Below are 27,758 nucleotides of genomic sequence, written 5' to 3'. Positions count from 1 at the left end.
AACATGAAATTTGATTTTGGATCAAATTTCTTAATTATCAAATATACGTCTAATTTGACATGATACACACTACTCACATTTTATTTTATTTTGTCCAAAAAAAAACTGGATAGTAAAAAAGATGGAGTAGTTGAAATTGATCAAAGAACTTGTTTTATTCCTTGATGGTTTACAAAAGAAATATAAGACTCTATTTATAGAGTTACAATACTACTAGTTTCTTATTTTACTAGTTCATGATATCTTAATAGTTTCTAATAGTTTTATGCTAATTTATTTACTAGTTCCTAATATCTTGCTAGTTTCTAATATTATTATATGAGATATCTTAACAAGTAGAAAGATATTTCAACATTCCCCCTCAAGTTGGTGCATAGATATCGCACATGTCCAACTTGTCTACCAATTTCGAAAATATTCGACTTGAAACTGCTTCGGTAAGAACATCAGCCAATTGATCTTCAGATCGGATCTTTGGTAACTCTACAATGTTGTCTTCCAACTTTTCTTTAATAAAACATCGATCCACCTCAACATGCTTTGTGTGGTCGTGCTGGACTGGATGGTGTGCAATATTACATGCTGCTTTGTTGTCACAATATAATTGAATTGGTCTTTCAGAATGGTATCCTAAATCATCCAAGAGTAGTCTTAACCATAACGCTTCACATATGCCATCAGCCATACCTCTAAATTCAGACTCTGCACTTGAACGTGCAACAACGTTCTGTTTTTTACTTTTCCACGTGACAAGATTTCCACCAACAAAGGTAAAATATCCTGCAGTTGATCGCCTACCATTTATTTCCCCGACCCAATCTGCATCATATATACATAGATAGTTCGACAACTCGAGTTTTTAGTAAACAAAATACCTTTTCCAGGAGTCGCCTTCAAATATCTCAAAATGCGTAAAACAACATTCATGTATTTTTCACCGAGATTGTGCATAAATTGACTAACAATACTTAATGCATATGCAAGATCTGACCTCGCGTGTGCCAAGTACATCAACCTTCCAATCAGTCGTTTATATCTTCCTTTATCAACCGATATCTGATTAGGTTCCAACAATAACTTTAATCCTTCTTCGGCAGGTATATCAATCGGCTCACACGCTGACATACCCACCTTATGTAACAAATCTAAAGTATACTTTCTTTGGGATAGGTAAATTTCATTATTAGATCGAGATACTTCAATTCCAAGAAAGTATTTCAACGGACCAAGGTCTTTCATCTCAAACTCTTTAGATAAGTAATTCTGTAAAACCTTCCGTTCTTCAGGATCATCCCCAGTAACCACCATGTCATCAACATATACAATAAGTGCAATGACTTTTTCTTTTTGCCTTTTTATAAATAAGGTATGGTCAGAATTGCTTTGGCGATACCCGAATTCCTTCATAGCCTTTGTAAACCTTCCAAAACCACGCTCTTGGTGATTGTTTTAATCCATACAATGACTTTTTCAATCTACATACCTTCTGGTTATGTATCTCTAGTATCTTGCATCTCGGTGGAAGGTCCATATAGACTTCTTCTAATAGTTCTCCATGCAAAAAGGCATTCTTTACATCAAATTGTTGTAGTGGTCAATCTAAATTTGCTGCTAACGATAACAAAACGCGAATAGTGTTGATTTTTGCAACTGGAGCAAATCTCTCTGTGTAATCGACTCCATAAGTTTGAGTGTAGCCTTTTGCCACAAGTCTTGCTTTGTAACGTTCAATTGTACCGCCTGCTTTGTACTTCATTGAATAAGTCCATCGACATCCCATCGGATTTTTATCAACTGGACGATCAACTAGCTCCCAAGTGTCATTCTTTTGGAAGGATTTCATCTCTTCATTCATAGCTACTTTCCATTTTGAATCAGATAAGGCTTCCTGCACATTGTTAGGAATATATACAGTAGATAATTGATTTACAAATGACTTATTTAATTCTGACAACCGATGATCTGACACATACTGGATCATTGGATATGTGACTCTACAAGACAACTCAGGTTCATATGTCGGTTTAGGAATACATCTGGTTTGTCGCGATGATAATATGTTATTAGGTGGTTCAGAAGGTGCTTCAAGAACATCCTCGACAACCGATTGGTTTGGTGTGTTACTAACCCTTGGTTCAACGACTTCAATTGGAGATAAATCCACATTGTCTAACTATTTCTTCAGGAGTCAAATTTACTTCAATATTAGATCCATTGTTGTTCTCTTCTACCTGATTATCCGTTTCTTCGTAATCAAGAGTCATAACTTCTTGCTTGGTTTTCTCCCCCTGAAGTTCAGACTCAGGTGAAAAATACTTAGAATCTTCATGAAAGATAACATCCAATGTAACAAACATTCGTTTAGTTGGAGGATGATAACATCTGTACCCTTTCTGATTTGCAGCGTACACATCTTAATGCGTTGGAGTTAATTTTGTACGTTGGTGCTCATGAAGATGAACAAATGCCACACACCCAAAGACACGGGGAGGCAAATTTGAAACTATTGGAGTGGTTGTAACATCCGATAGAGCTTGAAAAGGAGTCTCAAACTCAATAGTACTAGAAGGTACTCTATTAATTAAATAGGTTGCAGCAAGAAGTGTTTCTCTCCAATAAGATAATGACATATGTGCTTCGATCAACATAGCCCTGATAACTTCTAACAAGTGACGATTCTTTCTTTCAGCGACCCCATTTTGTTGAGGGATATTTGGACAAGAAGTTTGATGAACAATACCATGAGAATTCAAATAAGTTTGAAGTGCATGATCCATATACTCTACTCCGTTATCACTACGAAGTATATGGACATTTGCGATGTACAGAGTACTAAACAGTTTATGAACACTTTTAGATTTTATCAAACACACCCAAGTCATCCTAGTACAATCATCAATAAAGGTAACAAACCACCGTGCCCACCCAAAGTAGAAACCTTAGATGGACCCCAGACATCGGAATGTAAGATCATAAAAGGAGTTGGACTTTTATTTAAATTTAACGGAAACGTTGCACGATGACATTTTGCAAGTGCACAAACATCACATTGAAAACTTGAAACATCGCATTAGCGATGGAAATAATTTCTTAAGGTAACCGAAGGAGGCATGCCCCAGACGCCGATGCCATAACCATATTTCATCTTTATTTTTTATTTCAGAATTGTTCATTACTAATGTCTGACGCAATTTACTAGAACTTTCAGATACTAAATCCAAGTAATACAACTTCCCTCGCCTAACACCATGACCAATTGTTTGCCTTGTCCGGATGTCCTTAAATACACAAAATTCAGGTCAAAAGATGACAACACAAAATAGAGTGGTGGTTATTTGAGACAATAAATTATGATCTAAAGATGGGACAACCAAAACAGAGTCTAAGTTCAATGTATTCGTCAGAGTTATAGGTCCTTCCCTTACAACAGGGGTTGATGTGCCATTGGCAGTAGAGACATATTTATGTGAAGATTGGTTAATGGTTGAAATCTCTCTAGAATCAAAAGTCATATGATCTGTAGCACCAGAATCAATTATCCAAGTACTATTCGAAACATGTGTAGACATATTTAAAGTCTTGCCTACATTACCTGTAGTGGCTATTTTCGATGAAGCTTGCTTAACAGTTAGATCTAGGGTCTTCTTAGAGTTAATCTTTCGATTATATCCCACCATTCTGGATAGCCTAACAGTTCATAACAATGACTTTTGGTATGACCAATTTTATTGCAGTGAGTACACTTATAAGTAGTTTTGTCAGATTGACCAACAACTTTAGCAAAATTTGGCTTTGCCTTATTGCGAGTCATTATTGCAGAAGCATCAATAACCCTTCACTTTAACTAAACTGGAAAAAATATTATGAAGATGAAGATGAGGGCTCTTTCTCTTTCAATCAATATAAATTCACAAAACAAATTTAAGACCTTGGCTCCGGTACCAAGTTGAAATTGATCAAAGAACTTGTTTTATTCATTTTACAAAAGAAATATAAGACTCTATTTTATAGAGTTACAATACTACTAGTTTCTAATTTTACTAGTTCCTAATATCTTACTAGTTTATAATAGTTTTATGCTAATATATTTACTAGTTCCTAATATCTTACTAATATTTCCTAATATTATTATATGGGATATCTTAACACATAGAAAGATATTTCAAAAGTTATCTTATCTTTTAAGTATCTAGAAGGTTTGCTTGAGATTTTATTTGGTACTGATACCATCAATGGAGTCCTCAATAACTAGTGTCTTGAGTATTTGATACAAAAAGAAAATACTACTTGGTAACACGTCTAGCCGAGTTGCAATGTATCCACAGGTTCATCCATCACTCATGGTGTTAGAACTGCTAAACCTAAATTGCATGCCATAGTTCTCCGAATAACTAACCAGCATTTAAGAAAAATAGTTAGGGTGGGTCTATAGACGGCCCAAATTTCGGCATAGAGCTTCCTCTTAGCACTTTTCGTGGGTTTTAGACTAAACAGTTGGAAGCCCACTAACAAGGCAATCCGAACGCTCGGATTGCCGAGTTATTCAAACCCAACACAGATTAAGTCCTGAACGAGTGCCCTCGGACAAATCAGTCCATTGGGCGTCAATAGAGAGAGCTGGCCTATAGCAAATTGGGAGCACCTATAGATCCCAAATGTCTTTCTTTTCTTACTAAAACAATCAAACTTATATGCCTTCTGCATTGTGTGATAATGACGGTGACATGACGTAACGAAAGAATGATCCAACGTTAACTTTATATGAAATACGTAATAATTAACCAACGTTAGGGTAAAACTTAAACCCCGACCATTAATTGATCAATACATACGGTGTTCCTTCAAAAATTAAATTCACCAAAAATAGTATAGAAAGAAATCATTCCAATCCATAGTTTGTCAAAAAGACATCGTCATTAGGTACGGTCAAAAACCGTTCCTAAAAGCCATAATCTGTCTCAAATAGTCATTTGGTATTCTCCATAATATATATTAAAACATAGTACTTCACTATTAAAATCAAAATAAGCACTAAACTTTAAAGCTCACCAGCACTAGTGCGACGAAGATGATGTGGTCTTATGTTTAAGTAAAAGCTGGCGAAGTTCATCGAAACTTGGAAGCTTAGGAAGTTCCAAAATCTTCTTCGAGTACTCAGGTCTTAACCCTAAAACCGCTCGGGAAACTAAATTATGATCAGATAAAGGTTCACCAATGAAGTCTAAGGTATCAGCAATACCTTTAATCTTCTCCATATATTCCACAACAGAAAGATCATTCATATTTAAACCCTTAAGTTCTTCAAGAAGTTGAGGAACCTTAGTTATGGTTTCAGTAAAAAACCAATTCTCAAGAAACCTCCAAACTGAGTCAGCAGTTTTCAGATCAATAATCTGACTCAAAACTGGTTTCGTTAAAGTAGAGTAAATACAACTGAGTAAGATCTGATCAACATATTTCCATGACTCATATTCAGGATTAGGAACAATAGAATCAGGGTTAGTAGGATTTCTCAAATAATTAGGTTGTATAACTTGAGGATCAATATGAGAAAAAACACCATGAGAGTGAATGATAGGTAAAATTTGACCTCTCCAAATGAGATAATTATTTTGATCTAACTTGACAGAAACGAAACGTTTGATCGCTGCAAAGAGGGTATGGATAGAAGGAGAAGGAGAGAAACCATAAGTAAGTTCCGCGAAGGGATGAAGTGAATTAAACTCCATTGTTGAAGGTTAAGTTGTAGGTGTTTTTGATAACCCTATTCTCCCAGACTCATATTTGTGTTTTTTTATAGAGTAATGCCCTAGCTTAGGGATTATCAGTATATGTCAAAAATGGAAGGGGAAACAAAAATGAATATGTAATAAATGTTGACAACTCAAGAAACAAAAAAACTACTCATCTAATTCAAAATGATTCTCCAAATGTTAATTAGTTGAGATTCTCTAATCATCATTTTGACTTAAAAGATGCCGTAATAAAGACACATAACTGATTGAGAAAAGGTATCGACAGTGATACGAAAAGTGTTAAGTCAAGTATATATGTTAGTATGTTATTATGGTAAGGTCAAGTTAAACGACAGACAAAAGAAACAACTCGTAACACAAAGTTACAAAATTAGAGAATGTTTAGGACATCAATAGATTTGAAATCTAGAGATGCCGATACCATTGTTGTTTTCAACCTTTGACAATTTTAAATCTAGAGATGGGGAGACCATTGTTGTTTTCAACCTTGAAAACTTTTTACTAATATAATTTTATCATTTTAATTTTCATTAAGGAAAGAAGGCCTTCCAACCATGTGTCCTCACAGCACATGATAAACCTTTAATTATTTTCTATTTTTAACTTAAAAATCTCGAAATTAATACAATTACAAAAGTAGTATAAAACTTATAGTATATACATTATGATTTCGTGAAGGTAATGATTTTTTACTTTTTAGATGGCTTGTAATAATAACAATGCTACTATCTTTACACTTTAATGAACCTCACTTTGTATCCAATTTCAATAGCAACTTATTAAATATGGATGCTACTATATGCAACTTTAGTTTTGCTAAGGACAACTATTAGACAAAAATAACTAAATAAAACTAACTAAAATTGTGTCATAAATTGCTAACCAACACCAACACCAAAAATCAAATATAACCGATCTCTCTTCCATTCTATACTCAACTCTGAAAAAATTATTACACAAAATAACTAAATAAAATTAATTGAATTTTGTCTTAAATTGCTAAATCCAACACTAAAAGAAAAAAAATCAAATATAATCAAATTTTTTCTCAAAATTTAAATTTCTATTACCATAATTAATTATTCATAAATAAAATTTATTCGAACATTAAACTAAAAAGTTAACCAAATATTAACAAATAACAAAAAAATATTATATTCCAATCAGAGCATTCCAAGCTATAATTTGAGGTAAAATCCAAAGAAAAAAAAAGATCAAATATAACCGAATTTTTTCTCAAAAAATATTGGGTTCAAAGAGATAGAGATAGTATCTTTTATAATCCTAATAACTTTAACTTAGTCAAGCTTAGTTTAAATTTTGGTTCCGCATCAACGGGTATATTTTCAACAAAAAAGAGTCACAACAGATATTCATTCATAAAATCATACATAAAATTACCAAGTATCTTCTATAACCCTAACTACTATGACTTATTTAAGCTTAGTTTATACCTTAATAGTGTATATTTCATTAAATCAAATCGTGTTTATAGATTAGAATTTTGGTTTATCAAGTCCAACGGATATTGTTCAACAAAAAAAAAAAATCTAACGGATATATTTTCAACAAAAAAAATTCTCATGGGATATTCATAAAATCATACAACATAAAATCACTATGTATATTTTTAAGCTTAGTTAAACTTTAATAATGTATATTTCACAAAATCATACTACATAAAATCATACTACAAATAAATAATGTATATTTTTTTAAAACCTATAACACGTTTAAGTATTTTTCTTAAATATTACATAACACTAATACAACCAATTTTATTTTTGTTTGATAATTTAATAAAAGAAAAAATTGTGTCTAGTAAATAATTTTGGGAAGTTAAAACATAGTTATATTTAGCAATCTAAGATTCAAAAAATTATTTGCTAGATAAAACCAATAAATCGATCTTTAGTGTTGTTTAGCAATTTAATAAAATTTAAATGGTTGTGTCTAGCAAATAGCTTTATGAAGCAATTATGCAGCTTCATTTAGCATTTGTCTTAAATATATATCAATTGTCTATTCTTGCATAAAATAAATTTACCATGACGATCTAGGAAGTATTGAAAGATTCATATTTTGTATAATAGTTTCTTAATTTAATCAGAAAAAGCATCCCCAAAGATTTGGGACCAAAATCTGTTAGAGATGACCATTGAATAAGTATCATTCTCATGAGTTTGGTTAAGAGCACGAAATGCTACTATCTTGGGAGAAAGGTATTTTCTGCAGTGGCACCATAAATATCGCATAACAGAGCAGCGGCCAATACGCCGACAATGGTGGTAGCCGTGACTCATGGTAACAGGCCCACTTTTACAATCCCTACTATAGAATACTAAACCCAATATGTGAAAAATTTTAAAGACACCACCACGCTTAGCAATTCTAGTACTGCCCTTAACCTTCCCCAAGTGGAATTACAAAAATCACTATATCTTAGTATCTTAATGAATCATTCCAAATTACATTCAAATTGAAAGTTTACGATTACTTTGAAGCTTATTAACCGAATTTGAGGCAGAAAGAAAATAGTTTCAGGTGCACTTTGGCGGGTTATCACACTTAAAAACCCCAGAGGCTGGCTTCTTATAAGTAGGTATTTCCTTGGCGTCGACGAATCTCACCTCCCCGGGACTGAAAGAAAGATCATTATGCCTGAAAATTTAGCAGAAGGAGAGTGAGAAGATCGTAATGACATAACATTGAAGTATATACATGTATATTTGTGTGTGTGTGTGTGTGTGCGCGTGCTCGTTTGTGGTACTTACTTCCGAAGATCCAGTCCTAGTAAACCAGCTAGTAGAACAGTCAAATTGTCTGAATCAGGTGAAACAATAATCACTGTATCTCCTGAATATTGGGTTTCTAGAATTGACATAAGTTGTGTTACACGAACAAACACATCGGCAACACTTTCATTTGGCGTTCCATCGTTTATTGGTGGTGGCTTGATGCTTGATGAAATATTATCAGATTCATACACCTATTGAAGTCCAACACAGAAAATTACAATATGAATATCTTGTTGGGTAGTCTTGGGTCTCTCTCGTCCCAAAAGTAGCTCAAGAGGCGAGACAGACGAGACCCAATGTGGGCTCTAATATCAGTTTTGGGAGGCCTTGGGCCTACCTAGCCCTGTGAAAGCTAACTCAAGAGATAACGCTTTTCAATATAAAAAAAGATTACAAGCTTGGTCTTACCTGTGCAATTGCATCCAGATTTTTGCCTTCGAAAGCTCCCAAACCGCGAGCATCCAAGAAACTGTACTCTGGAACTATATGGCTTTCCGACATGACAAAATGCAAATGAAAAAAAATAACTATGTTAAGTTTATGCTCATATAAATCAAAACCAATTGGAACCGGTTGGAGAGAAGCTAGACATTATATTTTTGGTTACTAAATCACCCTTCTCCAATGTGGGACTATGTGGTCATTCCTTAATAGTGAAATTCAATGGTTAAAACTCATTTACCTTCGATTAACTCCGTTAACAAAGGCGATAATTTCGGCAGCCTGATAAGCTCTTTGAGTAATAGAAGGCCAAATCCAACAACTTTGATCACAAGCTCCCATTGCTTTCAATCTAAAAGCTGCCTTTATTGTTTGTTTCTTTCCTGCTTCTGATAATCCATTGTCCATTGAAGTTTTCGCTACTGGGTTCGTGTTAATTAGTCCTAAGCTCTCATATTCCGACTCACCCGCTCGAACAAGAAAATATCTTTTTTGGTAAAAAGGAAAGATACCCACAAAAGAAAACCCTAAATCAAATTAAATGAACTTGAAATTGATACTTTGTAATAATGGAGGAAGGTGAAAACCTGTTATTGAGGCGAAATGGTGGCATTTGGAAGAGTCCCCTGGCATTTGCATTTGATAAAGAGAGAATGTTTGAAGATTCAAGAAAAAATGGAGTAATGAAAGGGGAAACTGTGAGAGATAAGAGAAGATTTCGTCGATCAATGGGTATGGGTTTGATGAATTTGCTGGTATTTTTAGGGTTTGAGGAAGGGGATATTGATGAAAGTGGAGAATTGGAAGTTGGAGTTCTTAGCATTATGGAATTTGAATTTCTGTTATGTTGGTTAAAGAAATTGTAATTAAAACGGCTATTAACTGTTCTTTGGAATTTGGGAATTCTTGATGTTTTAGGGGTCTTGGAACACCTGGGGGGGGGGGGGGGGGGGGGGGTATGTGGATGATATGATTGTATTAAGATAAGGCCACCTTATGAAGGATTTTATAGAAGGGGTGAAAACAAGGTGGGCTGGGTTGGGCCGTGCTAGCATAAGAATAAGGAATCTTGTGCTGGATCGATCCAAGATGGAGTGTTCGGTCGCGCGATTTAGGCCTGATACCTAGATTTGGCCCAACCATTAGTAAGATATATTTTTTCTTGATCGTCGGACCTCGGCTACTTGATCAGTCATGTAGTATCTTATTATCATCCCTATTGGTATTGGCAAGGGCCAAGATCATGTGGACTCAGCCAGGTCTAAAGGCACAACGGTTGAATTAACCCATTTTCGTTCTTTTTGGTGCTTAAAACAAAATGGATGCCTCGGGGACAAGGTGAGATAATTGGTGGTTACAAATTTGTATATGTTATTATCAGAGCCGTGGTTAGGAATTTGAGGGCCCTGGGCGAAGTTTGATGATGGCCTTTGGTATGATAAAAAAAATTACAAGCAAAAAATTGAACCATATGCCGATTAAAGACTTCTAATGAGCACGATAAATTTACACTGATAAACAAAATCTTTGTACGACGTATAATTTAGAGTCTAAGCGATCTTTTTAATATGATATCTTTTGTATCATGATTTTCTCATAAGTATTTATGTATTGTTAGAATAAAAAACACTTAAACCTCTTTTTCTTAAAAACACGTCTACAGATGAAAGATATGCACCCAAACACAAAACAGTTTAAAAAAAGTGTGACGGAGCATAAATAAGAATCGATTTAGTAATAATTCTCTCAACTTCACAATTATAAGGAAAAGGAAAAAAAGTGAGTGATGGGTTTCGTACCCGTGTCTCAGGTATGGAAGTCCACAAACTTGACCACTAGAGCTGATGGAGTTTCACGTTGAAGTGTTTAGGGCTACTTATATATAACTGAGTGGGACCTTCATAAGAGGTGGGCCTTTTTGGAGGTGGGGGCCCAGGGCAGACGCCCTTCCCGCCCGCCCCCAAACACGACACTGGTTATTATTTATGTTTGTGTTTTTAGAATGTCTAATGCGCCCAGTGTTATGGATGTAGGTGCCCTTGGTACCTCAAAATTTGTCAACTACTATAGCTTTAAGTCAAGACCCCTATAGAGCGCTTCCCGATTTTATTCTTGTATGTTTTTAGGGTGATTCTAAAGGCGCCTCTCATTTTTATTCAGCCTCGTCTTTACTCTCTGCACTTATCGTAGGTAGGAAAGCCGGAAGCTGTAGGGCTAGCCTTAGTTTGTGTTGTCCAAATCCGTCACGAAGTAGACCTAATCCGAATGCCTCCAGATTTGCCTAGTCCATAAACTAAACAGAAAAAGCGGGCCGAGTAAAAGACGAGGGACGCCGATAGACGTTTTTTATTCTTTTTTGAGAAATCGGCTACAACCTATGTTCTCATATCTTTGCGGTGGGTAGAAGCACATAAATGGTAAGGTTTAACAACGTCTCTTTAAGTATTTTCTTTTTAGAGACATATTTTCGTTTTATACCAAAAATTGACATGATTGTTATTAACAACCTAATCTTCATTCTTCATTATCCTTCCTTTCTTCCTCTTTCTCCCACTGAATCTCACAAACTCTCTCTCTCTCCCTCTCTCTCTCTCTCTCTCTCTGTCGTCCTCTCTCTGACTCTCTCTCTCTCTCTCTCTCTCTCTCTCCCCCTCCCTCTCTCTCTCCCCCTCCCTTTTTTTGTCGTTCTCTTTCTCTCTCCATCTCTCTCCCTAATCCAGGGTTTCTAAATTATCTATCTCCTTTCCTACAGAAACAAGTTTCTATAATTTAGGGTTTCTTATGATTGTTGAGCTTGTTGTTCATTCCTGTCTATTGAAGGTAAAATTTGATAATTGTAGAGTGAGATTTAGGCACAAAAGAAAAAATTTTGTAATGTTTGTTTAATAGAACATGGAGGTGGTGGCTAACTCTAATGAAGAATTTTAGATTTCAGAAGAGCATGTGGATTGATTGAAGCTTTTAAATGAGATTTGTGAAAAAAAATCTTTCTTCAATGGTGTCAATATGTTATTTATCTTTTGTTGGTCAGAATTTGAGCATTTGGTGGGTTAATTTACTTTGTTGTTCTTGGGACTTGATATGAAGATGTGAGGAGATGAAGAGTAGGGGCTTAATAACAATCATGTCAATTTTTGATCTAAAAAGAAAATATGTCTCTCAAATCTTTATTCTCCAAAGATTTTTCTTTATTCCCCATAACCGTGACCTAATATTATAGGCGCCTCCGTCACAACAAATATTGGGAGCCCGTTTGTGAAGGAAGGAGATGCCTGTAAACTTCCCCTTAAGGTTATACTAGGTATCCGATATATATCACTGGTCTTGTCTCACCAACTATACCCACGTGTACGGTATGGATAAGCTCCTTAAAATATCAACGGTCAATACTGTAGCAACCACGTCCATTCTTAAAGTCGGATTATCTCGATAACCCCCAAATCTCTCTTCAGCTACTTCTTCTGTTACCACCACAAAGGTGAATTCGAAACCCTAGAACTTTCAATTTCATTTTCCCTGTTTTAAATTCTATATATATACTCCGTATAAGTTAGCCCTCAGAGAACTAGCTTCATAAGTAATTGCAAAGTAATTTTGTAAATTTAGTTTCATCTTGATCAGACATTTTAATTTTAGGTTTTAGATTTGTAATATTCGTATTGATTTTCATAGTTATCAAGTTTTAGGTCGAGTTCTTCTTTGATTGAGGAAGATACCTCAAAAAAGTTGTTCTTTTTTCATTTTGGGAATAATATAGTAAGGTGGTGTTTGTTTTTCTCTCTAAATTCAGATCTGAGTCGTCTGAATTGTCTGATTCAGGTCGTTTATCTGAAATATACAATTATCCCTGACCAAACCAAGTCAGACTCAGACGAGTCAGATCCATGGGAGTAAAAAAAATACCATCTAAGCCTATATTGTTATGGTTTTGATGATTTTACGGTTGATTTGATGAATTTTGCTAGAAATGTCTGAGGCAAAGCCGGGTATGAGGAAACCAGTGTTCACGAAGGTGGATCAGCTTCGACCTGGGACTTCTGGACATACTCTCATTGTGAAGGTAGTGAGCTCAAAAATGGTTTTGCAGAAAGGACGCCCAGATGGTCCTCAAGTACGTCAAATGCGAATTGCCGAGTGCTTGATTGGAGATGAGACTGGAGTGATTATCTTTACTGCCCGAAACGAGCAAGGTATTTAAACTCGTCATAAGTACGTTTGTGTTTAAGACCTAGTGGTTCACTATGGATCATGTCGTGGCACAGCCATGTATTATCCGTGGCATAAACCTGTGGCGTGTCTGCCACATCTTGGGCACTCCAGGCATGGCCCATAAACAAGTCATGTCGTGTGAACGTCTAGGCAGTCTAGCCATGACCTGACTGTGGCCGTACGGTGCACGGGCTGATTAAACAATCTGTGTCGAGCCGGAAATGGGCCGTTACAGTCTGTCGTGGATAGGCGGTATAACCTAAGCTCGAAAAATCGGAAATCGGGACTAGTCGGACGACCCGGGCCTAGCTACCAGTCGGGACTACAACGGGACCAGTCGGATTTAATCGGTTTAAGTTAAAATATAAACTTCCATTTCCATAAGGGTTGAAATAACTCTTGATGATTTGGATAAACTAAATGCACTTGACACAATGTCTATTCACTTTAGCGAGGTAAATCAGATTGATTATGCTTATATCAGGGTCGTTGTTTGTCCTTCTACACTATCATATATTTCTTGGTCTATTAGCTTAATGCGTATTTTGCTCGTTATCGAAAACATCTCCAACGATAATAAAAAATAAAATCACTTTTCTCATAATAAGATCTCAAACTTCTTGGACGAGTTAAGGTTTTACTCAAGATGTTACCCTTTCTGTTATCAACCAATGGTAAATGTATGGCGTGTACTACTTTATATTTCGATTTTTGTACCATAGTTTCTATAACTTGAGCTGTGTGCGTGAATTAGTGCTAGTCTGACTGGATAGAGTTGAATCAAAGTTATTTGAGCTGAAATCCGACACACTGAGGCATTGTACTGAGTGATTTCTAATGTGTTTTAAACTCTTCATACTAATTTTACTACCATGTTGAGCTTTCTTTTGATATTATTTGTTATCTTTTCTTGTCGTTGATGTCTGGAATTATACGCATTTTATGTACAGTGGATTTGATGAAACCCGATACGACTATAATCCTACGAAATGCAAAAATCGACATGTTCAAAGGATCAATGAGGCTCGCGGTAGACAAGTGGGGTCGTGTTGAAGTATCTGAGCCTGCTAGTTTCACTGTGAAGGAAGATAACAACTTGTCTCTGATAGAATATGAACTTGTCAATGTTGTTGAAGAGTGACCAAGTTGAAATAAGATTGAAGGAACAACAAGAAGAAGAATGTAACAAGTAAGATATGGATTTTGTGGTGAGGTTGCCAAATTGATAATCACTTTTAGGAGAGGAATTAACTACTACCGATAAAGACGGGTTCAAAAGCCTTCGCAGAACTCGAGGAAGGCATATCGAGACATTTTCAAGTGACTCCGAAAGCTATAAATGTTGCTCGAACCTGAGCCACAGGTAAGCACCAACCTCTTGGAACTTGCTTTGGGTTATTTGCTTGCCGAAACCTGGTTTTTTTGCTAAATTTCCGAACAAGTTACGAGAATTGTCTATCCATGTTTATGCTAAGAAAATGTAGTTTGTTTATGTGGAAATTTCTTCATTTATATTCTCATCCCCTTATATCGTATTTGTATCAAGTTCATCTAACAATGCATTCTCATTCTAGCTACGAGCATGTTAAGTCATGGGTTTTCGAGTTAGCTTACCTACAACAAAGGCGATATTGGCCAAATTTGTACCATCGTGTTGATGTTTGGCACGCGGGACTGGTATTTCATTAGTTGGAGTCGCATTCCAAAATGATGTTTGATATACATGAGTGAATCAGGAAATACATTCCGAAGAGGAATTCTATTCTTCGGTTGGGGTTGTTATTTCCTTTCCCTGGAATAGTCAATCAAGCCGTCTGAGAAAATTTTCAAAAAAAAGTAGCGTAGGACCGCGTAGGACAATGTCAACTTCTAACAGTCAAAATCCTGACAAAACCAAACAATAAAATAACATATTGGGGTCAGACATGACCTAATAGTCCTGAGAAGCCAAATGAATCAAACTTTTCTTTATCTTCATTTCCAAGATGAAACTTAGAAAACTACCTGGTTCTCTCTCTGTAAGACACTTTAGAGATCTTTTATGAGTCCTCTATGTAGTGGTTTGTATAAAGGAAAGGAAAATGTCAGAATCTAATAGATGATGGAGAGGGTTTGGACTGGAAACCCTAAATTATTAATCATTTTGGCTGTTCTCATTGGTTACCACGTGGCTTTGATTTCCTAATTTGACTTTCTTCTTTTACTTTATATGAAATTTAATTCAAATTATTATTCGCCCCACTCTAAAAGATCCTACCTTAATAGATCCTTCAAAGACTAACTCAGATTCAAATTATAATTCGTCCCACTCTAATACATCTCTCATTCCAAATTTGCTATAACACTAATGCAACTTGAGAAGTCATACTCTTTCCAAGTCACTTTCCTCTCTACAAGTCAACACTAGGTTGCCCAAGTGGTTGATAGTGTTGACATAAACTTCAAAATCCTAGACGTCTCAGGTTCAAATATCAGATGAGGTGGAATCTATAGTTATTGAATTTGGTTTATTAAGAAAGTGTAAATAATAAACTTGTCGAGCTTTAGGCGCTATTTGTTTGATTTTAGGCTTCTTTAATTATTGGTTTAACTTTAGCGATTATCGTGTTTATCACATCTTGATGATGTATCAATATCATGTAATGACTAATGTGGATCATAGTCAATATCTAAAAAAAAAAAATTGTTGTTACCCAACTTTAAAAGTTATGGATTCTTTTCTTTTCTTTACCCCCTTTTCAAAATAATGGCCTTTTTATCGTGTTTCTAAATATGCCGCTGATTAGGGCCGATTGACACTCGTCAGCGATCCAACACTAAAAAATAAAATATAAATATTTTTTTTCTCTCTTCTCCTTCCACCACCACCACCACCACCACCATCATCTATGTACTTTCCTTCCTCATTCGTCTTTCTCCTCTTTCTTCCTCTTATACACAGGTTTCATCCTGGGGCAAGCGAACGAGTCTCTTTTCAGACCTCACAGTTAGGCTAGAAAGAAAGAACTAAAAGGCTCGATTTATTTTGTTTTTATAAAAAATAACCAAAGGTAGCATATAGTTTACAATAGCTTAATTGGTAAAAAAACATGTTAGAGAGTTCAAAGTTGAAAACAACCCCTAGCTCAATCTCAAACATAAATATTTTTCCTTCTTAAATTGTATTTTGTAAAAACAATTTGAATGATACTTCTAACCACCACCACGATTACTAAACCTCCACCATTATACTTCCACTACGACCACCACCACCACGTATTAAACCTCAACACTAAGACCACCACCATTATTAAATCTCCGCCAAGGCACCACCACAACAACTACCAAACCACAACCAACACTATGACCATAAGCACTAAAATAAACTAACCCTTTCTTTTTCGGAAGTGCTCTAAAGTGCTGACAAGATTCACAGAATCATAAGGATGGGGTTTCTTTTTTCTTTGTTGAAAAATGAGGATGGGGTTGACAAGAGAATCTCTCACATGGAGCTGGCTCCTAGACGCGTTACAGAAACCCGGGCTTAGTAAAACGCGACCCCATACCCGGACCTGGATCCGGATCCGGATATCCTAAAATCACGCGTTATCTCCGTCGTGCTAATAAACCCACGTTTGGCATGAGTCAACAAACTATCCACTGTTGCTCGCGTGGAAAGATCAACGGCTATAAAAGCTTATAAGATACCTTTTGTGGTGGCCCTTTATATTTTTGTCCATGTGGCAACATGAGTACTTTGTTTTCACTACTTGATCGAAAAGCTTAAGAATATACAATATGCTTTTATTTTATCTGGAATATTTCTAAAGTTATATTATTCAATATATGATATGATTTGACCGTGAACTAAATAATTCAAATTCAATAAATTATGTATTTTACTTTTAATCATAATTGAACTTAGAATTTCTAGTTTATGGAACAGATATTCACCATACCTAGAGAGATTGTTAAAATTTACTCAATATCATTTGAAACAAAATATAAAATCAATTGAAACAATAAAAAAGAGTTGGATTCCGTTGGATTGCCTTAATGTAAACAAGAAAATTCTCCACATATTTATCATGTTGTTTTTACTAGTTGAGAAACATGGTAAACAATGATAAACAAAAATTGAAATTAATTATTAAAATTAAAAGAAATTTTTCAACAAATATCATATGGCAATGTAAGAAGTATTTTTCTACTTATAAACATTGAAAGCGAAGAGAGCATCTTTTAAGAATTTTCTATCAACTAGGCTAAAATGGGAGTATGTTAAAATTTAAAATTTGGGGTATAATAGGGAACTAGACCCAAATCTAAGGTGGTGTTTGTTTTTTTATTTGTGTCTGAATCTGAATTGGCTGAATTGAATTGACTGAATCTGAATAGGCCGAATTGTTTTACCAATGTGATGTTTGTTTTCTACATCTGAATCATTATGTCTGAATAATTTTTTTGACCATTATGCCCTCATTAATACATTAAACCAAACAAACCCTAAGCCTTCTAAATAACCAAACAGACCCTAACTCCTATTCTAAAAAAAACCCTAACTCCTGGCCAAATAGAAGTGGTAGAAATTAGGGTTTTTTTTCATTTTTTCCTCTCCTATCCCTCTCCCTCTACTCGCCGGATCTCTCTTTCCGATGGGAAAATGGTCGCCAGATCTCTCTCTCTCTCTCTCTCTCTCTCTCCCTCTAACCGATGGTGAAACAAAACCCTAATCTATTTCCCCATTTTCCTGTTCTGGTTTGTGGTGGTGGCTGCTTGTTCATTGTATTGGTGGAGGCGGCTAGTTTGTGGTGGTCTCGATCTGGATAGTGATGGTGACGAAAAATTGTTCATTGTGGTGGTGGCGATCTGGTTCGTTGTAGTTGTGGTAGATCTGGGTCATGTTGGTGGTGGTGTTGTGTTGGTGGTGTTCTATGGTGGCGGTGGTTCTGTGGAGGCGCTGCTTATGTGGGTGCGGTGGTTCTATGGTGGCAATGGTTTTGTGACGTTGGTTGTTCTGTGGTGGTGGTGGTTCTCTGGTGGTGGTGGTTCTATGGTGATGGTGATGGTTCTATGGTGGTGGTGGTTCTATGGTGATGGTGGTTTTGTGATAATTTTTATTTATCACAAGGGTATTAATGTCATTTCGTACTTTTCAGAAATGGAGTCTTTGTTTCAGACTTCTTTTGAAGTCTGAAAAAAGTGAGACCTTTTTCAGCCCATTCAGACAAAGACCAAATTCATCAAAATTTTCAGATTTTCTTAAATTGAAAAACAAACATCTGAAATCTGAATCGACATCGAATTCAGATTTCAGATCTGAAAAATAAAAAAACAAACAGCACCTAAATAATATTTGAAAAATATATATATTTTATATTTTTCAAAAAAATCACCCATTTTCTCTCTCTTCTATGATTTGTATTTAACTCGATTCAAATATAACAACCAACATTCTCCCCTCTCACTCTCTCTCTCATTCCTCAATGGCCAAAATGTCTCCCCATCTTAATCTCAAGTTCTTCCTCCTCTCTATGCTTCTCTCTTCCTCTTTCTTCAATGTAAGTACACTTTTTTTCTTCTTCATACTCTGTTTTAATCAACTCTCTCTCTCTCTCTCTCTCTCTCTCTCTCTCTCTCTCTCTGTAGTTGTGTAGATTAATGTGGGTTGTTCATTATGTTTGTGCTTTTCACCTAACTATCAAACTTTCTCTTTCATCAATGCAGGTAATACTCGCCGGAGAAACAAAAAATTCAGATCCCCTGAAAAACCCATTTACGGCTAAAGCTTCACTCATTCGTTACTGGAACCGGAAAATCTCAAACAATCTCCCAAAACCCATGTTTCTAATCTCAAAAGCTTCCCCATTAACCGCTTTTGAATCGGCATTTTTCACTAAACTCGTTCAACAAAATAACCTATCAACTCACCTTTCTTCTTTCTGTTCATCTGCAAACCTAGTTTGTTTCTCCGATCCAATACCCAGTTTAGAAAAACACAATAAAGATGTTAACTTTGCTTCTTATAATCAAAGAAACTTCACTAATTACGGAACGAGTCAACTCGGTGGACTTGACTCGTTCAAAAACTACTCAGAAAATGCAAACATCGCTTCTGATTCGTTCCGACGATACAGCCGTGACTCAGTAGGTCATGACGATAAATTCAACACTTACCAACCTGATATAAACGTTGGCGATTCAAGTTTCAACACTTACGGTGCTCATACAACCGGTGGATCGGGCGATTTTAGTAACTACGCGGAGAGTCAAAACGTCCCAAATTTCCGATTCACAAGTTATGAGTCAGATGGAAACGGTAGAGATCAATCGTTCTCGACTTATTCTGATGAGGCAAATCATGGGGATGAATCGTTTACGAGTTATAGTAAGAGAGGAAATGGAATCAAAAACGATTTCTCAAGTTATGGAAGAGAATCGAATGTTATTGGGTCAGGCTTTACCAGTTATGGTGAGTCAGGTAACTCAGTGAACGATTCATTCATTTCTTATGCCTTTGATACAAATAACCCTCAAAACAATTTTAATAGTTATGGAGACGGTGGAAATGCTGGAACTGAATCGTTTAACAGTTACCGTGAACAAGCTAACGTGGGGGATGATACTTTCCAATCATATGGTAAGAATTCAAATTCGGCAGAAGTGAAATTTCAAAATTACGGGAAGTCGTTTAATGATGGATCAGATAGTTTTACTGGGTATGGTCAAAAGGGTACAGGCAGTCCGTCCATCGGGTTTGAAACCTATGGTGTGAAAAATACTTTCCAAGAGTACGAAAATAAACGAAGTGTTTCATTTGCGAAGTACACAAATTCTTCTGATTCGACCAATGCTAAAAATTCCGCAAAAAATACAAATTCATCTCATAGTAGCAATGTCATAAATAAATGGGTAGAACCAGGTAAATTCTTTAGAGAGGCGATGTTGAAAGAAGGAAATGTGATGCCTATGCCTGATATTAAAGACAAGATGCCAAAGAGATCATTCTTACCCCAGTCAATTTCATCAAAATTACCATTATCCTCAAGTCAGATATTAGGTTTGAAACAGATATTCCACGCCAGTGAGAATTCATCGATGGAGAGTATTTTGAAGAATACGATTCAAGAGTGTGAGAGAGCACCGAGCATGGGTGAGACCAAAAAGTGTGTGTCGTCGATGGAAGATATGATTGATTTCGCGGTTTCGATATTGGGTCATAACATTGTGGTGAGAAGTACCGAGTCAGTCAAAGGGTCAAACCAAGATGTGGCGATAGGAAAAGTCAACGGAATCAATGGTGGAAAAGTGACTAAATCAGTATCATGTCATCAGAGTTTGTTTCCATACTTGGTGTATTATTGTCATTCAGTTCCTAAAGTGAGAGTATATGAAGCTGATATATTGGATGCCAAGACTAATGAGAAGATCAACCATGGAACTGCTATTTGCCACGTGGACACATCTGCATGGAGTGCCACTCATGGAGCATTTATAGCCCTAGGATCAAGTCCAGGTAAGATTGAGGTGTGCCACTGGATCTTTGAGAATGATATGACTTGGGCAATTGCTGACTAGGTATTAAATTATATTTTTTTAGAAGGTGTTTGGTTGGTCAAGAACTTAGCAACTAAGAATAAATGTTATAGTTAAGATGAAACAAGAACCTAAATTTGGTTAAAATTGGAATGAAATTGAAACAAGTTTTATGAGATTTTATCTAATTGGACTTACATCCACTACATTGAGGCCCAAAACCTCTGAAAATCAATGGTTATACTAATGCCTTTTGTATATAAGTAGTATTCTCTTTTAGTAGTTAAATATAAAGTTCAACTCGAGGTTTGAATTGATCCAAACATATTGCGTAATATTTTTTTGTTTCATTCGTACGGATAGTTGGTTTTAAGTCTAATGAAGTCAAAATAATTCAAATTTAGATGAACGGGAATCAAACAGAGAGAAGGAAAAAAGCAACAGCCACGTATAAAAATCTTGTCTCCAGAATGCAAAAACATAACTACTAAAAGAATTGTTGTATAACTCGTCTCAATAGATGATTTTAGGTTAAATTAGACCAAATATTTAAAATTGAGATAAACTAGATTCAGAAAATGAAACAAAAACAGTACGTAGGATGGAGAATCTTCAAAGAAATGGGTCCCAATTCAACAAAAAAAAAAGAAAAGAAAATATTAAACAAAAAGAAAAAGAGCAAACACAAAATAAAAGATGCTTGGTTTTAGATAGTTTAGATAGTTTATAGATGCACTCTAAATAAAAGAGCAATTATCAAATTACCTTTAAAAGCATCCACATGCTCTTTGAACAAAAAAAAAAAGAAAAGAAGTAAAAGTGGAAAGTAAAATTAAAAAGTGTTTTTGGATATACGGTAAAAGCTGATATTTCTTCTTCTTTTTTTCTTGATTGAAGGATCTTTCTTCACTATGGTTTATGAATCTTGTTAGTCACTTGTTGAACTTGTTTGGATAAATTCATATCTTCTATTAAAGGAATCTAAGCAGGAGAGTCTATAGGCGCATCCAAATTTTGCAATAGGCCTGCCCCTTTCTGTTAGCACTCCTTGGACAGAACAGTCTGAAGGCACTCAGTCTTGTGAACAGCCAAGACTCGAGCCAGTCCAAGTACCCTCGAGTGCCCCTGTTTGTGGACCTCATACTGCTCAGTTTGAGGCCCACAAAAATGCTAAGAGAAGGGCGATGCTATAAAATTTGGAAGCGCCAATAGACACTCCCTAATTCTGTCTCACAGATATCTAGACATAATCCCGAGCATAGTGTCATAATATGTATCCAAACCGAAACTAAAGAGAGAGAAATAACATTTTCTCTTTGTACATCCTATCTAGACACATAGTCTGACTGGGATTTGACAAATATCTTTCAGGCGGAGTATCTAACAAGGAGTGATATTGAGTGAAGCCATGATCTTGACCCTTGACACCCAAGCACAATGGTATTACATCTAAAAACGGATGCTTGGGACCATCTACAATTGAGGTACATAACTTGCCAAAAACTAACATTCAACTCATTCTTTATATATTTAGGTACACAAGGTCGACGCTCCACCTAACAAGTATGATAGTCTAACCTAATTCATAATTGTACCGACAATGGTGCAAACTATCATTTTTCATAAACTTATAATATTAGACTATACTCTCGCATTTTAATCGGCAGTGGCCCAAGTCATATCATTCTCGAAAATCCAATGGCACACCTCAGTCTTACCAGGACTTGATCCTAGGGCCACAAATGCTCCATGACTAGCACTCCATGCTGATGTGTCCAGATGACAAATGGCAGTTCCATGGTTAATCTTCTCTCTAGTCTTGGCATCCAATATATCAACTTCATATACTCTCACTTTAGGAACTGAATGACAATAATACACCAAGTATGGAAACAAACTCTGATGACATGATACAGATTTAGTCACTTTTCCACCATTGATTCCTTTCACTTTTCCTATCATCACATCTTGTTTTGATCCCTTGACTGATTCAGTACTTCTCACCACAACATTATGACCCAACACGGAAACCGCAAAATCAATCATATCTTCCATTGACGGTACACATTTTTTGGTCTCACCCATGCTCGGTGCTCTCTCACACTCTTCAATTGTATCCTTCAAAATACTCTCCAACCCAGAGTTTTCGGTGGCGTGAAATATTTGTTTCAGATTTGATATATTACTAGAAGTAAATGGTAATTTTGATGAAATAGACCTGGGTAAGAACGACCTTATTGTCATCTTGTCTTTAATATCAGGCATTGGCATCACATTACCTTCATTCAACATCGCTTCTCTAAAGAATTTACCGGTTCAACCCACTTATTCACAACCTTGCCATCATGAGTTGAAGTATGTGAAGCCGCACCGACCTTCGGCTTTTTGTACTGTGAAAATGAAATTGCTTTCTTGTTTTGGTACTCTTTAAATGTGGTATTAGAAAGGTATTCTTTAAATCCGATTGAAGGGGAACGAGTTCCAGCTTTACCATATTCAACAAAAGAGTCAGAACCATCTTCATGCACACCGTAAACAAAGTCACCTGGACCCACAATAATTGGTTTCCCGTAACTAGTAAATTTCAAATCTGCAGAATTAGATTTCTCAGCGTATGATTGAAATGTATCGTCACCGACATTTGCTTGATCTCTGTAACTATTAAAACTTTCGGTAGCACTGTTACCATTATTTGCATAATTGTTGAAAGAATTTTCAACAACATTAGATTTGAAAGCATAAGAAGTGAATGAATCGTTCACCGATTTACCTGACTCACCGTAACTAGAAAAACTAGAACCAACAACGTTAGTGCTGTTAGAGTAGCTAAGGAAGGTATCATCGCCCACGTTAGTGTTTTTATTGTAACTAGTGAAAGATTGATGTCCTGAGTTGGTATTATTAGAGTATGTTAAGAATCCGTTTCTTCGGCCTCTTGAATCCGACCCATAACTCGTGAATCGGAGATGAGGTCCGTTTTTATCTGGATCGTAATTCTTGAACTCGGATAAACTGTCGGTTGTGTTTTTTCCATAAGTTTTGAAATCTGAATCGCCTTGGTTTCCATCTGGTTGGTAAATGTTGAATTTATCTTTGTTTCTCACCGAGTCAGGACTGTATCGTCTGAACGAGTCAGCTGCTACGTTTTCATCATTTGAGTAGTTCTTGAACGAGTTCTCACTACCGAGTTGACCCGATCCATAATTAGTAAAGTTTCTTAGTGAGTAAGAAGCGAAGTTAACATCTTTAGTGTGTTTTTCAAAGCTGGGTTTCGGATCAGTGAAGCAAAACAGGTTTGCTGATGAACAAAATGAAGGAAGGTGAGTTGAGAGGTTATTTTGTTGAACGAGTTGGGTGAAGAAGGCTAAATCGGTAGCAGATAATGGGGAAGCTTTTGAGAGAAGAAAAAACGGTTTGGGGAGATCGTTAGAAATTTGTCGGTTCCAGTACCGAATCACAGCGGCTTTCGCTGTAAATGGGTTTTCAGCATGACCCGATTTTTCGTTTCCTTGGGCAAATGAGACCTGCAACAATGACACTTGTTTTACAGATTTTCAACAAGGGGAAAAGTTCACTAAAATTTGACCAAAATCCAATGTAGACAGATTTCCCCCAAAATTAAGACATAATTTGGTGGAGAATCCCAACTGTCTACTTCGAAATTTGGTCGGAGTTTTGTTCACTTTTTCGAGCACTAACATACTAGAAGGTGAAGACAGAAAAGTACTAAAACAAATTGTATGAAAGTAAGAAAATAGAGTTCATTTGAATCTTTAGTTACTCACATTTGTGGTAGAAGAGAGTAGAAGAAAGAAAAAGAACATCTTGAGCTCCAAGTGTTTATCCATTCTTGTCAATGAGGATGGAGAGATAATCTAATATTCTATCTCTCAAGATGACAATTTATTGTTGTTGTTGGTCCTTTCGAAATTTAAATGGTGGAGCAAGTGGTCTAGTGGAGAGAAAGAAAATCACTAATATCTAACAAGGGAACAAAAAAGAGTGCACATACAATGTGACATGTGACAAGACTCTCCTAGGGTCGGGTTGAACCTATAGGAATCTGTTGCAGTCTTTCAATGTGAGAAGATTTTATGTACCGACTTCAGTTAATATGTGGCCTCGGCGACTAGTGTACAACGGATGAAAACCGTCTTAATTTAGTGGTATGACAATGCCAATATTAGACTCCTACTTCATTCTTATCACTTCAATAAAGACGCATTTATAATGTAAACCAAATATATAAATGTAGCTTATCCAAACTACATTTTTCATATGCCTTTATCACAAATTAAAAGGGTCCGGAAGAAAGTTGACAGGCAATGGCAGTGGACAGAGTCATGGTATCATGTACAGTATTTGGTTGGTACACCATCCAAATTTCTAGTGTATCCTTATTATGGAGATATATATGAGAATATTCCTTGATTGTATATTGGGTAGGAATACTTGATTTATGTACCACCTTTACCCTTATTAGTCCCTAAGTATGTCGAAAAGCTGGAAGTACGTATCTTCTGCTGCAGTCCATGCGTTATCTTGGTTATTAGAAGAAAGATTTTAGAACCAAAAGTCGTGTTTTAATTTTATTCACATTTATTGTTTTGTTTCATTAAATGTGGAAGCTAGTTTGGTACCTAAATCTTAGATTTTGTTAAAACTGTAGGATTTTATGGCTCTACTAGCTTATGAGGAGCCAGAAACTTCTCCGATGTAAGTTCCGAGTATCGTCAGCATGTTGCAGACCGTCTGAATCAAGCTCTTCTTGGTTTGTTTCTTTATCCCCAATATCTTCTCATACGATCTTTCTCATGTTATCTTTCTCAACTTCATTGTTTGTACATTTCGTATCAGCTCATGCTAATATGCCTAGCCATTCAGCACTGGAGAAGCTGCTAAAACAGGCCACAGTAGTTAGGGAGTATCTACATAAAGAAACTAGCAAGGTAATAATCCTATTGTTATTTCATATATCCTGTTGAGGTATTTTTATTGGTTGTTTTAGTTGGGGTTCTCGTATGTTTCTTGATCTTGTTTCGTCACCCTGTTATTTATGGAGTGAAATTCATTTGTTAGGGGTTGTACTGCGAAAAACAAAGGTTTAGATTGAATTGCTTATTCTATATATTTGTGCATTGGTAGGATGCTCCACCATTTTCCTTGAAGGCTTTTCTGAACAGCTAAATGAAGAAGAGTGAGAAGTTTGTTGTCAATTGGGTAACTGAGATTCTAATATCGTACTTTTCATCGTGTTGGGTTATATAACATTTTGCGCTAACATTAAATATATTTGTTGTTTATTGACTTGTTTACGGAACTGGAGTAATACTTAAAACAGGTGAGTGGGAATGCTATATCTGAATGAAGATATTAATCCTCGGTTTATGTATGAGCTCTGCGAAAATTGGATGAGAACGGCGAAGTAGTTATTGGTCCATATAAGAAGTTATGCTAGGAGATTATTCCCACTTTGATATCTATCTTTCTTTGGTATGCCATACAATATAAAACTCCGACGATTGACACTTTGACGAGGTGAGGGTTTACATTGGTAAATCGGTGTTATCTCTACAATGGATGGAGGAAAGGGCTTAGCATATCCTCATGCAATGGGTGAAATTTTTTCTATTCATATGGAGAGTTTCATTAACATGTTTTATTAGAGTTCTCAATTGGGCATTTTTTTTGTGTTTTCTTTCTATGTAATTCGGCATAGAACAATATGTGACGATGAAAAAATAATTTGAAAGGAAGTTATTTACAAGAAAAGCGAAAAACAAAAGGAAAGTACTTTGATCTGTTTTCATCACATCTCCTCCGAAACACGCAAATATCATAATGGATTATATTATCCAGCCCGCATTTATTTCCACGATTACGCAACTAAAACCAAAACACTTACATTTAGTAAATAAATTATTTAATTCATCCCATGAACCACTTGGAGAGAGATAACCACCATATGGTTATAGATTTTCTTACAGTTCTCGTGGCTTTTTATTTTCTTACGTTCTTTTGATTTATACTAATAATTTGCCTTTTTTTTCGTAATGATCTATTAAGAATAAAAGAAACAAACCATTCCACATCATGTACTAACCAAACTGATCGTTTTATTTTGGATTATAAGTGAATTTATGGAAGAAACAGTACAATTGAGAATCAACTAACCAATACAAACGAAAACCCTAATATTCTTTGGAATCAAAGAACATCAATGCTTCAATATGTATCGATATTTTAGGATTACTTCATCTAAGGAATGGAACGCCCAATATTGGCAGCTCCACGCTGTAGGAGTTCATTAGATCGAATTTCGATCTTACTCTTGAGATTTCCCATGTAGTCGTTCATTACTTCCAAGTCAGCTAGAGGTAGTTGGTCGATGGGCGAGTTCCACCATGCTTGGTTCCTAGCTTGCTCAAGATCCTCACCTCTTCTCTTCTCAGCTTCAATCTGAGTCATAACGTCATCATACTGACTGCTCAACTCTATGACATGAGCCCTTCTATGAACTTCAATGAGTGATGCCAAAGGGTGGTTGTCACGATTGTCGTTTCCAGTGAGGAAACGGTCAGTGACAGAGTTCACCGAAGGATTGCCAAATGAATATGGTTTCCCACCAGGTGAGAAGACTATTATAGCAATCTGCGCACCACATAAAACAGAAAGCTCACTGGCTTTCTTGAAAAGGCCGCCTCGGCGTTTGGAGAAGGTGACTTGGCGTGCCTCCTCATTCTCAATTCTCCTGATTTCGATTCTTTGCCGACCTACACTTTGGTGTCTCGCCATTGCAGCTACACAAGAAAGAAGAAAGAAATGGAATTTTGTTAAACTTGGAAGTATGAGTCTGAGGCCTGAGGGTGAAGATATATATAAGGGATAGTCCATGTTGATGTACTCATTTTTGTGTCTCAATTAAACTGTCAAATAATCATTACTTGGCTCATAAATTGTGATTTTTCTTCTAGATACTATATAAATGACTATTAATATTTACCAAAAAGCAAATCATAATGATTTAGTTTTACTCAAC

The 27,758-nt window shown here is 35.9% G+C and overlaps 3 protein-coding genes and 2 pseudogenes across 4 annotated transcripts; 2 read left to right on the top strand and 3 right to left on the bottom strand.

Annotated features, from left to right (window-relative positions):
- Positions 1 to 8,138: 8,138 nt before the first annotated feature.
- LOC147542833 (Phosphoglycerate mutase family protein) lies at positions 8,139 to 9,988 on the bottom strand. The gene is made up of 5 exons (XM_086637504.1): positions 9,583 to 9,988; positions 9,237 to 9,482; positions 8,963 to 9,044; positions 8,531 to 8,745; positions 8,139 to 8,417 (listed from the first exon to the last, which is right to left on the bottom strand). Exons 1-5 carry the CDS (start codon positions 9,816 to 9,818, stop codon positions 8,297 to 8,299), a joined length of 900 nt encoding a protein of 299 aa, XP_086493630.1. The 5' UTR covers positions 9,819 to 9,988; the 3' UTR covers positions 8,139 to 8,296.
- A 1,562-nt stretch (positions 9,989 to 11,550) lies between these two features.
- LOC147542832 (uncharacterized protein At4g28440-like) lies at positions 11,551 to 14,713 on the top strand. Its single transcript, XM_086637637.1, has 3 exons — positions 11,551 to 12,473; positions 12,961 to 13,185; positions 14,155 to 14,713. The coding sequence occupies exons 2-3, from the start codon at positions 12,963 to 12,965 to the stop codon at positions 14,343 to 14,345; spliced, it is 414 nt and encodes a 137-aa protein (XP_086493763.1). The 5' UTR covers positions 11,551 to 12,473; positions 12,961 to 12,962; the 3' UTR covers positions 14,346 to 14,713.
- Positions 14,714 to 17,306: 2,593 nt separating this feature from the next.
- On the top strand, positions 17,307 to 20,893 carry LOC147542831 (polygalacturonase 1 beta-like protein 2). Its single transcript, XM_086638128.1, has 3 exons — positions 17,307 to 17,513; positions 18,526 to 18,744; positions 18,911 to 20,893. The coding sequence occupies exons 2-3, from the start codon at positions 18,670 to 18,672 to the stop codon at positions 20,759 to 20,761; spliced, it is 1,926 nt and encodes a 641-aa protein (XP_086494254.1). The 5' UTR covers positions 17,307 to 17,513; positions 18,526 to 18,669; the 3' UTR covers positions 20,762 to 20,893.
- A 1,319-nt stretch (positions 20,894 to 22,212) lies between these two features.
- On the bottom strand, positions 22,213 to 24,637 carry LOC147542830 (polygalacturonase 1 beta-like protein 2; annotated as a pseudogene). The gene is made up of 2 exons (XR_015224214.1): positions 24,505 to 24,637; positions 22,213 to 24,243 (listed from the first exon to the last, which is right to left on the bottom strand). The product of XR_015224214.1 is annotated as a polygalacturonase 1 beta-like protein 2 (transcript).
- A 2,340-nt stretch (positions 24,638 to 26,977) lies between these two features.
- Positions 26,978 to 27,514, bottom strand: LOC147542829 (agamous-like MADS-box protein AGL62 pseudogene; annotated as a pseudogene).
- Positions 27,515 to 27,758: the final 244 nt, after the last annotated feature.

This window comes from Eschscholzia californica, unplaced genomic scaffold, assembly GCF_041429995.1.
Source record: "Eschscholzia californica isolate CP2 unplaced genomic scaffold, dmEscCali1.0.p SCAF_4, whole genome shotgun sequence".
Lineage (NCBI taxonomy): Eukaryota > Viridiplantae > Streptophyta > Magnoliopsida > Ranunculales > Papaveraceae > Eschscholzia > Eschscholzia californica.
Note: the sequence above shows the minus strand (reverse complement) of the source record. Positions and strands in the feature narration are given on the sequence as shown.